Source organism: Hordeum vulgare, chromosome 1H, assembly GCF_904849725.1.
Source record: "Hordeum vulgare subsp. vulgare chromosome 1H, MorexV3_pseudomolecules_assembly, whole genome shotgun sequence".
NCBI lineage: Eukaryota > Viridiplantae > Streptophyta > Magnoliopsida > Poales > Poaceae > Hordeum > Hordeum vulgare.
The window spans coordinates 479,228,225-479,244,101 of record NC_058518.1 but is presented as its reverse complement, the minus strand read 5'-3'; the positions used below and the strand labels follow the sequence as shown (position 1 = coordinate 479,244,101).

General features: G+C 48.5%; 1 protein-coding gene across 1 annotated transcript; it reads right to left on the bottom strand.

Moving 5' to 3' along the window:
- Positions 1-446: 446 nt before the first annotated feature.
- LOC123416393 lies at positions 447-2,454 on the bottom strand. Its single transcript, XM_045106795.1, has 2 exons — positions 1,291-2,454; positions 447-1,209 (listed from the first exon to the last, which is right to left on the bottom strand). Exons 1-2 carry the CDS (start codon positions 2,053-2,055, stop codon positions 649-651), a joined length of 1,326 nt encoding a protein of 441 aa, XP_044962730.1. The 5' UTR covers positions 2,056-2,454; the 3' UTR covers positions 447-648.
- Between the last annotated feature and the right edge of the window lie 13,423 nt (positions 2,455-15,877).

Here is a 15,877-nt window from a genome sequence, read left to right as displayed (position 1 = left end):
TGTGATGTTGCATGATTTTGAACTTTTATATCAGGATGAACTTGGTTGGGTGATTTTAAACTATGTTATGTCTTATTTTAATGTTTAAAATATCATTATATTATAAAAAATGAATATATTGCAAGCGTGCTCGCGCGTGTTGTAGTTAAGCCCGTCTGCTAGAGTGGCTTGCGCTCGCTTTTTTTTATGGCTTCGATGATGGAGCGAGAGCTCTCCGACGTGCTAAAAATCGTTATTTCGATACGCCAAATTGTTTTTAGTGTTCGGGGCGGTTGCGGGACCGTTGGAGATGCTTTTACGGGGACATTTAGTTTCAGAAAAGTAAACGAGGAAACATAATCTAGACATGGTTAGGGGCTGTGATTCTGGGCGACGGCAAATCATAACGAAAGACATCGTTTACTAGTCGTTGCTGTGCCGCCAGAGCATCTTCCCAAACAGATCGATTTGCATGATGGATCGTTGAAGATTACCTACAAACTTGAGAGCTTTACATCTGATATCAGGAACAATGTCGCCTTGCCATTGATTAACAAGGTGAAAGCTCTGGCGCATAGATCAAAACGATCGACATACAGAGGAACACATAGGCAGAGAAGGACAGCTCCAGTACCAGTAGAAGGCTGGTGCAGGAAACTAGCTAGACTGTCACTTGTGCAGATCATATATTCGTATCTGTTGTTGCCTGGCCCTAGCGCCATGATCGACAATCTTGGCCTGATCGCTGGAGCACCAGCGAGACGGAGCGTGCTGCTTCCTAAGCTGCTGCACGTGGATCCCCATGAACGACGTGGTCGGACGCCTGTTCGGCACGGCCGGCAGCGTCCGCGAGAGCCAGGACTCCGACGGCATCTTCGGCGACGGCAATGCGAGCAACATGTTGTCACGGCGAGCCGGGGTCTTCGCCTGCGGAAGCGGCGGCGGGAAGCCGTGGCCGACGGCGGCGTCCCGCCTCTGGGGTGCCTTCCTGATGCCTGCCGTCGGTGGTCGGCCGCACTTGGGAGGCGGTACCGCGTCGCCGTCGGTTCTGTCGAGGACCAGCAGCATGCCGAGATGGGTGGCTTTGGGATGCACCGCGGCTCCTGCTTTCCCCGTGTAGAGCCCGCGCACCGTCCTGTCCAGCTCCGAGGCCATGGTGGCCTGCCGTCTCAGGCTGCACGCGCGATCCGATCGCAGCATCGAGCTAATGTACACCTCCTCCCAGGTTCGCTGCAGTGCAACACACACCAGACATCAACACAAGGATCACCTCGAAGCTGAAAACGTACTTATGTCAGGACGTGCGCTCACCATGTCGGCGTCGTGTTCTGGGCGCGGCTTCAACGGTTGCGGCAGCAGCGGGCTCGTCTCCCGCCGGCATCTGCCGCAGTCGGACATGAAGCGCCGCGCGCCGCGCCGGCGCCTCGCCATTGATTGTGATGGGTGGAGGAGCAGCAGGGCGCTCTTGGCGCACCGAGTGGGGAGCAGCCCGCACTTCCTCTTGGACGCGAAGCCCGCCGTGCTGTGCACCTCCCACTCATCGCCGCCGTCGCCGTGGCTGGCTTTGTTCGTGTCTTCTCTTGCGGAGTTAGATCGCGCGTGATCTGCGGGTAGGTGCTGGACAGGGAGCCGCCGCGGCAACCTCTCGCCGGTGGGGGCGCGCGTGTTGGCAGCAGCGGCGGCCTTCCGGAAGACGCACTGCTCCTTGGCCGCCAGTAAGAAGCGGTCCATCATGACGCTGCCACGGGGGCTCGGGGCCGCCGACGCCGACGCCGACGCCGTCGCGCCGGCCGCATCGCTGCAGTTCACGGTGTAGCAGCTGTCGGGCCGGGAGAGCGCGTCCGAGAACCGCTCCGCGGCCTGCTGATCCGGCTCCGACAGCGGTGGCGCGCTCTGGGTCGTGCACACGCCCTTGGGGTGGCCGGGCCGGCGCTCCCACCCGAACGGCACGGCTCCGGGCGCGGCATCGTCACATCGTTCGCGGTACCGCAACACGCCGCCCATCCCCAACCCGCCATGCCGCCGCACGGAGAGCAGCGGCGCGGCGAGGTCGATGCGCTTGCTCGCGTCGGCCATGACCACCGCTCCACTCGCCGAGTAACAACAGTGTGAGTGAGTGACCTCGATCGATCGCCGATCCAACCACCGATCAGGCCCTTAAAATAAAACGCACCCCCTTGGACCGACATGCTCAATCAAGGAGATTGCTCATAATTCTTATAATGCCATGGCATTCAGTGACGGGACGTGTCCGGACACGACCAGGACCAGCTAGCTAACGGAACCGGCATGTTGAGCCATAGCCCACATGATCGATCACGCAGGGGTAGCACTATTCACCTTGTACGCCGTCGATTTGGTTTGCTCCTCGTCGGCTGCTGCTGGATGCATTTGCATGCTAAAAGGAGAAAGTGCTTGGACGATCCGGCGTCCTCCTCAGCTGGTAAATTCTCTCGGAACTTGCATCCCAATCTCGATGCTATGGTAGTATATATGATGTGAGGAGATCGTAACAACTGGTAGGTGCCATTGTCCCTTTTGTCGGCCGGACAGTACCGTCGGTAGTACTTAGTAGACGCACGGTCATGGTCATGGCCATGGTCGTGACTCGTGAGAGGATACCATGCAGATTGCACCGGTGCACGTCGTTTTCGTCGTCGCCGGGAGGCGAGAGCGAGGGGTGGATCGCTGGCACCGTCGATCGGGAGGACTGTCCATTCTACTCTCATGCCTCCTGGTGTGATATTTGAATGAGCTAGGGTAGCTGGTGTAATCCAACGCCACTAGACCTGTACATCAGTGGTGCTTTAAAATTAGGTGGTCTTGGTTTTTTGCATTTAAGCTGTAAATGCTGTGTGCATCTATGCGGCCAACGACCCTGATCTGTCGGGTGTCTCGTTCACTACTAGTTGTTGTTTTGCATTCAAGTGCCCATTTACACCTCCTGGCCAACTCAAAATTTATACCAAGTTCAGTGTTGTATTTTGTTGTTGTTGGCAGAAACCATATCTCCCACTAGCATATACGGGCAGCGATATGCGCCGGCGCGTCGGCCTAAGTTTGGACCGGTCGATCTACAGCCGTGCGATCCACGCAGCAGAAGCCGTACGATCCATCCCTCCCCTCACGCCAGCATCTTCTTCTCTTTCCCTTGCTTTTGTTCATATCTCGTTCGCGCGCGACATGTTCTTGTCCCAGCCATCGTGTGTGTGTGCTCCGGCGAGACAGAAGCACCCACGTCCTCTTCATGGCCGTCGTACCACCGAGCCGCTCGTCGCTGGCCGTTTTCCTTTTGCCCCTCACAGCTCTCTCCCTCAATGGCCATGATGCCATTGCTTGCGCTCACATCACTAGTGGTTAACGTTCACTGGGGTCCTCTCGGGTCATCGCCGTCACGGTCGTTGGCAGCGTCAGTTGCAGCCCGCCGTCTTGTGGAGTCGAAACCTCGTTGTGGTCACCATCGTACATGGTGGAAACTCCTGCGGACGCTGGTTGCAACTTTGCCATAGCCGGCTGCAGCTTTCAGCGTCCATCCATAGCTTTTGTCACCTCCAGTTGAAGTTTTTTCCTCATCGGTGGTAGATTTCTCATATGTCGGTTGTAGCAATTTGAGGAGCTTGTTGTAGCATTGGCGTGACACCGATTGTAGCAAAAATTCCTTATATCGGCTTGTGCAATGTATCAAAATGAGGCACTAGTTGTATCAAAAATTGACATCGGTTGTAGAAAAAAAATCGCTAGATGACCGTGGTTACATCTCCAACGAACTCGGTTTGCAACTCTGACGAACGTGCATGTAGCTTTTTTGATGGATGGTTGTAGCATTTGTTGACACACCTTGCCGGTTGTAGCTTCGATGAGCGCGCGTTGTAGCATCTTTGCAAGCTGGTTGTACCTTTTGTTGGGGAACGTCGTATGGGAAACAAAAAATTTCCTACGTGCACGAAGACCTATCATGGTGATGTCCATCTACGAGAGGGGATTTCCGATCTACGTACCCTTGTAGATCGCACAGCAGAAGCGTTAATAAACGCGGTTGATGTAGTGGAACGTCCTCACGCCCCGCGATCCGCCCCGCGAACCATCCCGCGATCCGTCCCACGATCCGCTCCGATCTAGTGCCGAACGGACGGCACCTCCGCGTTCACCACACGTACAGCTCGACGATGATCTCGGCCTTCTTGATCCAGCAAGAGAGACGAAGAGGTAGATGAGTTCTCCGACAGCGTGACGGTGCTCCGGAGGTTGGTGGTGATCTAATCTCAGCAGGGCTCCACCCGAGCTCTTCAGAAACGCGATCTAGAGGAAAAACCGTGGAGGTATGTGGTCGGGTTGCCGTGACAAAGTTGTCTCAAATCAGCCATAATACCTCAGTATATATAGGAGGGAGTGGAGGGGCCTTGCCTTGAGGCTCAAGGAGCCCCAAGGGGTTCGGCCGAAGGGGGGGAGGAGGAGTCCTCCTCCAATCCTAGTCCAACTAGGATTGGAAGGTGGAGTCCTTCTCTATTTTCCCACTTCCCTTTTTTTTCTTTTTCTCTTTGATTTTCTTTTATCCTGCGCAGGGGCCTTCTTCGGCTTGCCCACCAGCCCACTAAGGGCTGGTGTGGCACCCCTAAGACCTATGGGCTTCCCCGGGGTGGGCTGCCCCCCGGTGAACATCCGGAACCCATTCGTCACTCCCGGTACATTCCCGGTAATGCCGAAAACTTTCCGGTAATCAAATGAGGTCATCATATATATCAATCTTCGTCTCCGGACCATTCCGGAAACCCTCATGACGTCCGTGATCTCATCTGGGACTCCGAACAATATTCGGTAACCAACCATATAACTCAAATACACATAAAACAACGCCGAACCTTAAGTGTGCAGACCCTGCAGGTTCGAGAACTATGTAGACATGACCCAAGGGATTCCTCGGTCAATATCCAATAGCGGGACCTGGATGCCCATATTGGATCCTACATATTCTACGAATATCTTATCGTTTGAACCTCAGTGCCAAGGATTCATATAATCCCGTATGTCATTCCCTTTGTCCTTCGATATGTTACTTGCCCGAGATTCGATCGTCAGTATCCGCATACCTATTTCAATCTCGTTTACCGGCAAGTATCTTTTCTCGTTCCGTAATACAATATCGCGTGACTTACAATAAGTCACATTGCTTGCAAGGCTTGTGTGTGATGTTGTATTACCAAGTGGGCCCCGAGATACCTCTCCATCACACGGAGTGACAAATCCCAGTCTTGATCCATACTAACTCAACAGACACCTTCGGAGATACCTGTAGAGCATCTTTATAGACACCCAATTACGTTGCGACGTTTGATACACACAAAGCATTCCTCCGGTGTCAGTGAGTTATATGATCTCATGGTCATAGGAATAAATACTTGACACACAGAAAACAGTAGCAACAAAAAGACACGATCAACATGCTACGTCTATTAGTTTGGGTCTAGTCCATCACATGATTCACCTAATGATGTGATCCAGTTATCAAGCAACAACACCTTGTACATAGTCAGAAGACCCTGACTATCCTTGATCAACTGGCTAGCCAACTAGAGGCTTGCTAGGGAAAATGTTTTGTGTATGTATCCACACATGTATCTAAGTCTTCATTCAATACAATTATAGCATGGATAATAAACGATTATGTTGATACAGGAATTATAATAATAACTTATTTATCATTGACTCTAGGGCATAATTCCAACAGTCTCCCACTTGCACTAGAGTCAATAATCTAGTCCTCACATCGCCATGCGAATTACATTGTAATAAATCTAACACCAATACAGTTCTGGTGTTGATCATGCTTTGCCCGTGGAAGAGGTTTAGTCAGCGGGTCTGCCACATTCAGATCCGTGTGCACTTTGCATATATTCACGTCCTCCTCCTCGACGTAGTCTCGGATGAGGTTGAAGCGTCGTTTGATGTGTTTGGTCTTCTTGTGAAACCGTGGTTCCTTTGCTAAGGCAATGGCACCCGTGTTGTCACAAAAAAGGGTTATTGGATTCAGAGCACTCGGCACCACTACAAGATCCGTCATGAACTGCTTCATCCAGACACCCTCCTTAGCCGCCTCCGAGGCAGCCATGTACTCCGCTTCACATGTAGAATCAGCTACGACACTTTGCTTGGAACTGCACCAGCTTACCGCACCCCCATTAAGAATAAATACGTATCTGGTCTGCGACTTAGAGTCGTCTGGATCTGTGTCAAAGCTTGCATCGACGTAACCTTTTACGGCGAGCTCTTTGTCACCTCCATATACGAGAAACATCTCCTTAGTCCTTTTCAGGTACTTCAGGATATTCTTGACCGCCGTCCAGTGATCCACTCCTGGATTACTCTGGAACCTGCCTGCCATACTTATGGCCAGGCTAACGTCAGGTCTAGTGCACAACATTGCATACATGATAGAACCTATGGCTGAAGCATAGGGGACGGTGCTCATATGCTCTCTATCTTTATCAGTTGCTGGGCACTGAGTCTAACTCAATCTCGTACCTTGTAAATCTGGCAAGAACCCCTTCTTGGACTATTCCATTTTGAACCTCTTCAAAACTTTATCAAGGTATGTGCTTTGTGAAAGTCCTATCAGGCGTTTGGATATATCCCTATAGATCTTTGTGTCTAGAATGTAAGCAGCTTCTCCTAGGTCCTTCATAGAGAAACTTTTATTCAAGTAATCCTTTATGCTCTCCAAAAACTCCACGTTGTTTCCAATCAGCAATATGACATCCACATATAATATTAGAAACGCCACAAAGCTCCCACTCACTTTCTTGTAAATACAAGATTCTCCAACCACTTGTATAAACCCAAATGCTTTGATCACCTCATCAAAGCGTTTATTCCAACTCCGAGATGCTTGCACCAGTCCTCAAATAGATCCCTGGAGCTTGCACACTTTGTTAGCATTTTTAGGATCGACAAAACCTTCGGGTTGCATCATATACAACTCTTCCTTAAGGAAACCGTTATGGAACGCCGTTTTGACATCCATCTGCCAGATTTCATAATCGAAAAATGCAGCTATTGCTAACATGATTCGGACGGATTTAAGCATCGCTACGGGTGAGAAAGTCTCATCGTAGTCAATTCCTTGAACTTGTGAAATACCCTTTGTCACAAGTCGAGCTTTATAAACGGTCACATTACCGTCAGCGTCCGTCTTCTTCTTAAAGATCCATTTGTTCTGAATAGCCTTGCGGCCTTCAGGTAATACTCCCAAAGTCCACACTTTGTTTTCATACATAGATCCTATCTCAGATTTCCTGGCCTCCTGCCATTTGTTGGAATCCGGGCCCACCATTGGTTCTTCATAATTCGCAGGCTCATTGTTGTCTAACAACATAATTGATAATACGGGATTACCGTACCACTCTGGAGCAGTACGCGATCTCGTCGACCTGCGAGGTCCGATAGAAACTTGATCCGGAGTTTCATGATCATCATCATTAACTTCCTCCTCAACCGACGTCGCAACGACAGGGGTTTCCCCTTGCACTGCGCCACCATCCAGAGGGATGAGAGGTTCGACAACCTCATTAAGTTCTATCTTCCTCGCACTCAATTCTCTCGAGAGAAACTCCTCGAGAAAAGCTCCGTTCTTAGCAAAAAACACTTTGCCCTCGGATTTGAGATAGAAGGTATACCCAACTGTCTCTTTCAGGTAACCTATGAAGATGCACTTTTCCGCTTTGGGTTCCAGCTTTTCAGGCTGAAGCTTTTTGACCTAAGCATCACATCCCCAAACTTTAAGAAACAACAACTTTGGTCTTTTGCCATACCACAGTTCGTATGGTGTCATCTCAACAGATTTTGATGGTGCCCCATTTAAAGTGAATGCAGCTATTTCTAATGCATTACCCCAAAACGATAACGAAAAATCGGTAAGAGACATCATAGATCGTACCATCTCTAATAAAGTATGATTACGACGTTCGGACACACCATTACGCTGTGGTGTTCCAGGCGGTGTCAACTGTGAAACAATTCCACATTGTCTTAAGTGAGCACCAAACTCGAAACTGAGATATTCACCCCCACGATCAGACCGTAGGAACTTGATCTTCTTGTTACGATGATTTTGAACTTCACTCTGAAATTGCTTGAACTTTTCAAATGTTTCAGACTTGAGCTTCATCAAGTAGACATAACCATATCTACTCAAATCATCATGAAGGTGAGAAAATAACGATATTCGCCGCGTGCCTCCACACTCTTCGGACCACACACATCGGTATGTATGATTTCCAACAAGTCACTTGCACGCTCCATTGTTCCGGAGAACGGAGTTTTAGTCATCTTGCCCATGAGGCATGGTTCGCACGTGTCAAGCGAATCAAAGTCAAGTGACTCCAAAAGTTCATCGATATGGAGTTTCTTCATGCGCTTTACACCAATATGACCTAAGCGGCAGTGCCATAAAAACATGGCACTATCATTGTTATCTCTAACTCTTTTGGTGTCAATATTATGTATATGTGTATTATCACTATCAAGATTCAATATGAACAATCCTCTCACATTGGGTGCATGACCATAAAAGATATTACTCATAGAAATAGAACAACCATTATTCTCTGACTTAAACGAGTAACCGTCTCCAGATATAATGTTCATGCTTAACGCAGGCACTAAATAACAATTATTTAAGTTCATAACTAATCCTGATGGTAACTGAAGTGAAACTGTGCCGACGGCGATTGCATCAACCTTGGAACCATTTCCTACGCGCATCGTCACTTCATCATTTGCCAGCCTTCGCTTATTCCGCAGTTCCTGTTTCGAGTTGCAAATATGAGCAACAGAACCGGTGTCGAATACCCAGACACTACTACGAGAGCTGGTTAAGTACACATCAATAACATGTATATCGAATATACCTGATTTTTCTTTGGCCGCCTTCTTATCAGCCAGATACTTGGGGCAGTTGCGCTGCTAGTGACCCATACCCTTGCAATAATAGCACTCCGTTTCAGGCTTAGGTCCAGCTTTGGGTTTCTTCGTCGGATTGTCAACAGGCTTGCCGCTCTTCTTCGAATTACCCTTCTTTCCTTTGCCGTTTCTCTTGAAACTAGTGGCCTTATTCACCATCAACACTTGATGCTCTTTACGGAGTCCCGACTCTGCGACTTTAAGCATCGCGAATAACTCGCCGGGTGACTTGTTCATCCCTTGCATGTTATATTTCAACACGAAGCCCTTATAGCTTGGTGGAAGTGATTGAAGAATTTTGTCAGTGATAGCCTCTTGCAGGAGTTCAATCCCCAGCTCAGCTAGACGGTTTGAGTACCCATACATTTTGAGCACATGTTCACTAACAGACGAATTCTCCTCCATCTTGCAAGCATAGAATTTATCGGAGGTCTCATACCTCTCGATCCGGGCGTTCTGTTGAAAGATAAACTTCAACTCCTGGAACATCTCATATGCTCCATGACGCTCAAAGCGACGTTGAAGTCCCGGCTCTAAGCCATACAAGACTGCACATTGAACTACTGAGTAGTCCTCCTTATGTGTTAACCAAGCGTTCTTAACATCTTGGTCAGCCGTAGCGGGTGGTTCATCTCCTAGCGCAACATTAAGGACATAATCCTTCTTCCTAGCTTGCAGGAGCAACTTAAGATTACGAGCCCAGTCTACAAAGTTGCTTCCATCATCTTTCAACTTAGCTTTCTCTAGGAACGTATTAAAATTCAGGGTGACTGTCGCGTGAGCCATTGATCTACAACACAAATATATTCAAAGTGGACTTAGACTATGTTCAAAATAATTAGAGTTTAACTTAATCAAATTACTTGCTAAACTCCCACTCAAAAAGTACATCTCTCTAGTCATTTGAGTGGTTCATGATCCAATTCCACTAGCTCAAGTCCGATCATCACGTGAGTTGAGGATAGTTTCAGTGGTAAGCATCCCTATGCTAATCATGTCAACTATATGATTCATGATCGACCTTTGGGTCTCATGTGTTCCGAGGCCATGTCTACACATGCTAGGCTCGTCAAGCTTAACCCGAGTGTTCCGCGTGTGCAACTGTTTTGCACCCGTTGTATGTGAAGGTTGAGTCTATCACACCCGATCATCACGTCGTGTCTCAAAACGACGAACTGTAGCAACGGTGCACAGTCGGGGAGAACACAATTTCGTCTTGAAATTTTAGTGAGAGATCTCCTCATAATGCTACCGTCGTTCTAAGCAAAATAAGGTGCATAAAAGGATTAACATCACATGCAATTCATAAGTGACATGATATGGCCATCATCGCGTGCTTCTTGATCTGCATCACCAAAGCACTGACACGATCTTCTTGTCACCGACGCCACACCATGATCTCCATCAACGTGTCGCCATGGGGGTTGTCGTGCTACTCATGCTATTACTACTAAAGCTACATCCTAGCAATATAGTAAACGCATCTACAAGCACAAACATTAGTTTAAAGACAACCCTATGGCTCCTGACGGTTGCCGTACCATCGACGTGCAAGTCGATATTAACTATTACAACATGATCATCTCATACATCCAATATATCACATCACATCGTCGGCCATATCACATCACAAGCATACCCTGCAAAAACAAGTTAGACGTCCTCTAATTGTTGTTGCATGTTTTACGTGGTGACCATGGGTATCTAGTAGGATCACATCTTACTTACGCAAACACCACAACGAAGATGTATGAATTGCGATTTAACCTCATCCAAGGACCTCCTCGGTCAAATCCGATTCAAGTAAAGTTGGAGAAACCGACACTCACCAGTCATCTTTGAGCAACGGGGTTGCTCATAGCGATGAAACTAGTCTCTTGTAAGCGTACGAGTAATGTTGGTCTGAGCCGCTTCGATCCAACAATACCGCGGAATCAAGAAAAGACTAAGGAGGGCAACAAATCGCACATCACCGCCCACAAAAACTTTTGTGTTCTACTCGAGATGATATCTACGCATGAACCTAGCTCTGATACCACTATTGGGGAACGTCGCATGGGAAACAAAAAATTTCCTACGCGCACGAAGACCTATCATGGTGATGTCCATCTACGAGAGGGGATTTCCTGTCACGCCCAAGATGCGACCCTATCCTCAATTTGGCACGAAGGCCTCGTCACGGATAGAAGCACATCTCGTCGTGTCGCAAGAATGGATATCGTTACAAGTACATGTACTGAAAAGAAGAGATATATATACAGAGTTGGCTTACACTCGCCACAAGCTACATCAGAGTCACATCAGTACATTACATAATCATCAAGAGTAAGAGCAGGGTCTGACTACGGATGAAAACAAACGACAAAAGAAGAACGACGTCCATCCTTGCTATCCCAGGCTGCCGGCCTGGAACCCATCCTAGATCGATGAAGAAGACGAAGAAGAAGCAACTCCAAATGAACAATCAACGCGCTCGCGTCAAGTGACCTTTACCTGCAACTGGTGTTGTAGTAATCTGTGAGCCACAGCGAACTCAACAATCTCATTTCCAAAGGTATCAAGACTAGCAAAGCTTATTGGGTGAGGTATGGTTAAGTGGTGAGGTTGAAGCAACGGCTAAGCATATATTTGGTGGCTAACTTACGAGTACAAGAAATAAGAGGGGGAAGATCTACGCATAACGGACGTGAACTACTGACGATCAAATGAATGATCCTGTACACCTACCTACGTCAGAAATAACCCCACCGTGTCCTCGATCGGAGAAAGAACTCATGAAAGAGACAGTCACGGTTACACACACAGTTGGCATGTTTTAATTAAGTTAACTTCAAGTTATCTAGAACTAGTGTTAAACAAAGTTTCCACGTTGCCACATAACCGCGGGCACGGCTTTCCGAAAAGATTTAACCCTGCAGGGGTGCTCCAACTAGTCCATCACAAATTACCACAAGCCGCATAGAAATCCTCAATCACGAAGCTCGCGATCTCGTCGGATTCCCTAGTGGAAAACCTCAACTCTGAGATTACCCAAAGCATTACCGGAATCCCGATGCACAAGATATCTCGTCAAAGGTAAAACTAATCCAGCAAGGCCGCCCAACGTGTCGACGATCCCGATAGGAGTCGCATACCTCGTTCTCAGGACACGGCGGATGAGTTAGACGTCGGGATCGCTAAACCTCCGGGTGACCAGAGGGGCGCCAGACATCGCTCAGGTGGGACCAACACTCATGAGGAGCACTGGCCCGGGGGTTGATTAAATTATCCTCGGGGTCTGGAAAGTCCCTATGCAATTTTATTAGGTCTTTAGGCAAATGTAGTACCAAAGTTGGGCCTTGCCAGACCAGCTTTAATCTAAAACGAATTATCAAGGGGGTCCTCATAACAACCCCGATCGTGTTAGGAGTGCTCAATTATGGAACATAACACCGGTAGCCGGAAACTAAGGGGGCAAAGGTGGAACAAAACACCAGGCTAGAAAAGGGCCGAGCCTTCCACCTTTTACCAAGTATATAGGTGCATTAAATTAAATAGCATTTAAATATGGTGATATAACAAGGAACCCATGTATTCACATGGAAGCAACTGCACCTGCAACTAGCAACGCTAACAACAGGGTTAAGCAAGCAGTAGCATAGCCAATCAGTGGTTTGCTAGGTTGAACAGGTTGAAGGTTTTCATGGCATTGTTGAGAGGCTGATATTTAACAGGTGGTAGGCAACGAGACATAATCGATAGAAGCGATAAAACTAGCATGGCAATGATAGTAATGGTATCTGGGGAAATGGTCATCTTGCCTGAGATCCCGCTTGGAAGAAGAATGCCTCCGTGAAGCAGACGAACCGACGTAGTCGAACGGGTCCTCACAATCCGGCACACGTGCGGAGCTCTATCGAGACGAAGCAAACCGGAAACACAAAACATCACACGGAATTCACCACACGATGCACAACACAAATGATGCATGAGCAGCTGAATACATGCAAGACACGGCATGACAATTCTCACAATCAAACACTACACATTAAGTGAAGTTCAATATGCAACGTATTGCATATTGACGAAACTCCACATACGGATTATTTAGTTCTATCTCGATTAGGTACACGTCAATATTAAATGTTGTTAAACATGGCAAGAGGTGAAGCGCAATTAATCTACCTATCTAGGCATTTTAAATGAAGTCGGAAATGACATATAGCACCTCCGAGACGACCTCACATGTTAATTTACAATTCTGTCCAGATCTAAACTAATGCATTTAATTAGTTGTTAAACAGCAAAACAACTAGATTCACGTGATTCTACGCGTCGAGACAAGCAATTTACACATAGAAATCATCTCCAACGGAGCTACGGTTCAAAAGATACAAGCACCGCAAGATATGATGGCATGAATGCAATATGTGTGCAACGACGGCTACGAGCACTGCAAAACATACAACCCGCGAGAGAAAATGAAACTACACGAGATTCTAAGCAAGTTTCATATAGGACACGATCAAATCGGAGCTACGGATCAAAAGCTACGAGCAAAACAAGAAATCACTACAATCTATCAAAATGAGTCACATAGCATTTTCTACGCCCCACAACTACGAGCTACACAACTCAAATATAATCAACCAAGGCATGGCACGAAAGAGGGTAAGAAGCACTACTACAAACAACTAACAACAACTAGCATGGCATCATGGATCACTAGGGATAGAAGACACAAAATGGCATCTCACACACTATTTCAGACTTAGTGAAAATTACACCTCATGAAAGTGCAGTTTTTGATGTGAAGCAATATTGACAGCAGCAAAACCTATAGCTACAGGACTCCAAATGGCATGAAAATTCACAGCATGCTAGAGAAACATAAGGGCTACAACTAACTTCATTGGGCCAACCTCAAAAGAGCTACAGATCAATAGATACAAGCAAGACAAGACAACAACAAAATATAACAGATTTCAGACTTAGAAATATTTCAGCTCCTCCAAATCAACACTATTTCTAGCAACTTGATAGCAAGCAAACTACACCTAAACATGCATTTCTATTGCAACCAAAAATACCAGGGGCTAGTCTAAACACCCAAGAACAACTCCCTAGTTGACAACTCCGTCAAACGACGCACGTAATAAATCCTACGAAATAAACAAAAGGGCATCACGGCAAAATATCACATGAACTAACTTGCTCTAATGCTAAAACTTATTGCACAGAAAAATCCCATACCCCGAAAACATATAAAATATGTGGGGTTGCGCAACACAAATAATGCCACACGTAAATGCGAGATAATAACCTATACACGGGAAAATAAACTAGCGACAATCCCTACACGCAAACATACGGATGACTACTCTAAAATACATGGCAAGAGGGTTCCTAAATCATGGACATTTCTACTACGACATTTGGGTAACCCGGACACGCGCGAAAAATAATACGGGACGCAAACATAATAGGACATCATGTGTTCCTAGGCATACGACATGCTAAACGATGTCAAACAATTATGCTAGTTGCAAAAACGGATTCTTCGCGAGAAACTACATGAAAACCATATACTACACGTTCCGATCCGACTAACGGAATAAAAGTTATGGGCGTTTTAATATACGGTTATTAAGTGGAATTTAATAATTCCTAAAATTCCTACAATCTAAATGGGCCGAACTATAATGATGCTACACAAGGGGGGAAGGAGGCTCACCTCGGTTGGGCCTCTTGGCCAGCTCGTGATGGGCCTGGAAGGAGGCTGGTGGGGGAGCCTCCCTGGCCTGGGCCGGCTTGGCCTCGTGGCCAGCTGGGCCGGTTGCGGGGCGCTGGAGAAGCAGCTCGGCCAGCGGCTCGGGGCGCTCGAGGGGCGTCTCCCTCCCATCGCTGATCGAGCGAGGCCACGGCCATGCCTCTGCTGCCCAGCAAGGCAGCACAGATCGATGGAGGGGGAGGACCAGGGGCTAGAAGGCGGCGGATCCAGGCCGCGTGGCGCAGATCCGGGAAGAGTCCGACGGCTGGCAGCAGGCGCCCATGGCGGCGCGACGAACGGCGGCGGCGTGAGCTGGGAACCGAGGCAACGCAGATCGGCATCGGCGGCGACTCGGGGAGGCGGCCGCCTCAGCTCTCCGGCGAGCGGCGGCCGGAGGAGCGGCCATGGCGGCGGGCGGCGGTGCTCGCGGCGAGGCACGACAGCTCGGGCTGCTGCCTCGGGCTCAGGAGGAGCTGCGGGAGTCTGCGGGCATGAGAGTGTTGGGGAACGTCGCATGGGAAACAAAAATTTTCCTACGCGCACGAAGACCTGTCATGGTGATGTCCATCTACGAGAGGGGATGAGTGATCTACGTACCCCTGTAGATCGTACAGCAGAAGCGTTAGGGAACGCGATTGATGTAGTGGAACGTCCTCACGTCCCTCGATCCGCCCCGCGAACAATCCCGCGATCAGTCCCACAATCCAGTACCGAACGGACGGCACCTCCGCGTTCAGCACACGTACAGCTCGACGATGATCTCGGCCTTCTTGATCCAGCAAGAGAGACGGAGAGGTAGAAGAGTTCTCCGGCAGCGTGACGGCGCTCCGGAGGTTGGTGATGACCTTGTCTCAGCAGGGCTCCACCCGAGCTCCGCAGAAACGCGATCTAGAGGAAAAACTATAGAGGTATGTGGTCGGGCAGCCGTGAGAAAGTCATCTCAAATCTGCCCTAAAAGCTCCATATATATAGGAGCAGGGAGGGGGACCTTGCCTTGGGGTCCAAGGGACCCTCAAGGGGTCGGCCGAGCCAAGGGGGGGAGGACTCCCCCCCCAAACCGAGTTGGACTTGGTTTGGTGGGAGGAGTCCCACTCCCTTCCCACTTCCTCCCTCTTTTTTTTTCTTTCCTTTGATTTACTTCTCTTGGCGCATAGGCCCCCTTGGGGCTGTCCCACCAGCCCACTAAGGGCTGGT

Coding starts and splice junctions, on each gene's coding strand:
- LOC123416393 (XM_045106795.1), bottom strand. CDS start 2,055: ATGGCCGACGCGAGCAAGCGCATCGACCTCGCCGCGCCGCTGCTCTCC. Junction 1,210..1,290: donor CAGAACACGACGCCGACATG/GTGAGCGCACGT, acceptor GTTGCACTGCAG/CGAACCTGGGAGGAGGTGTA.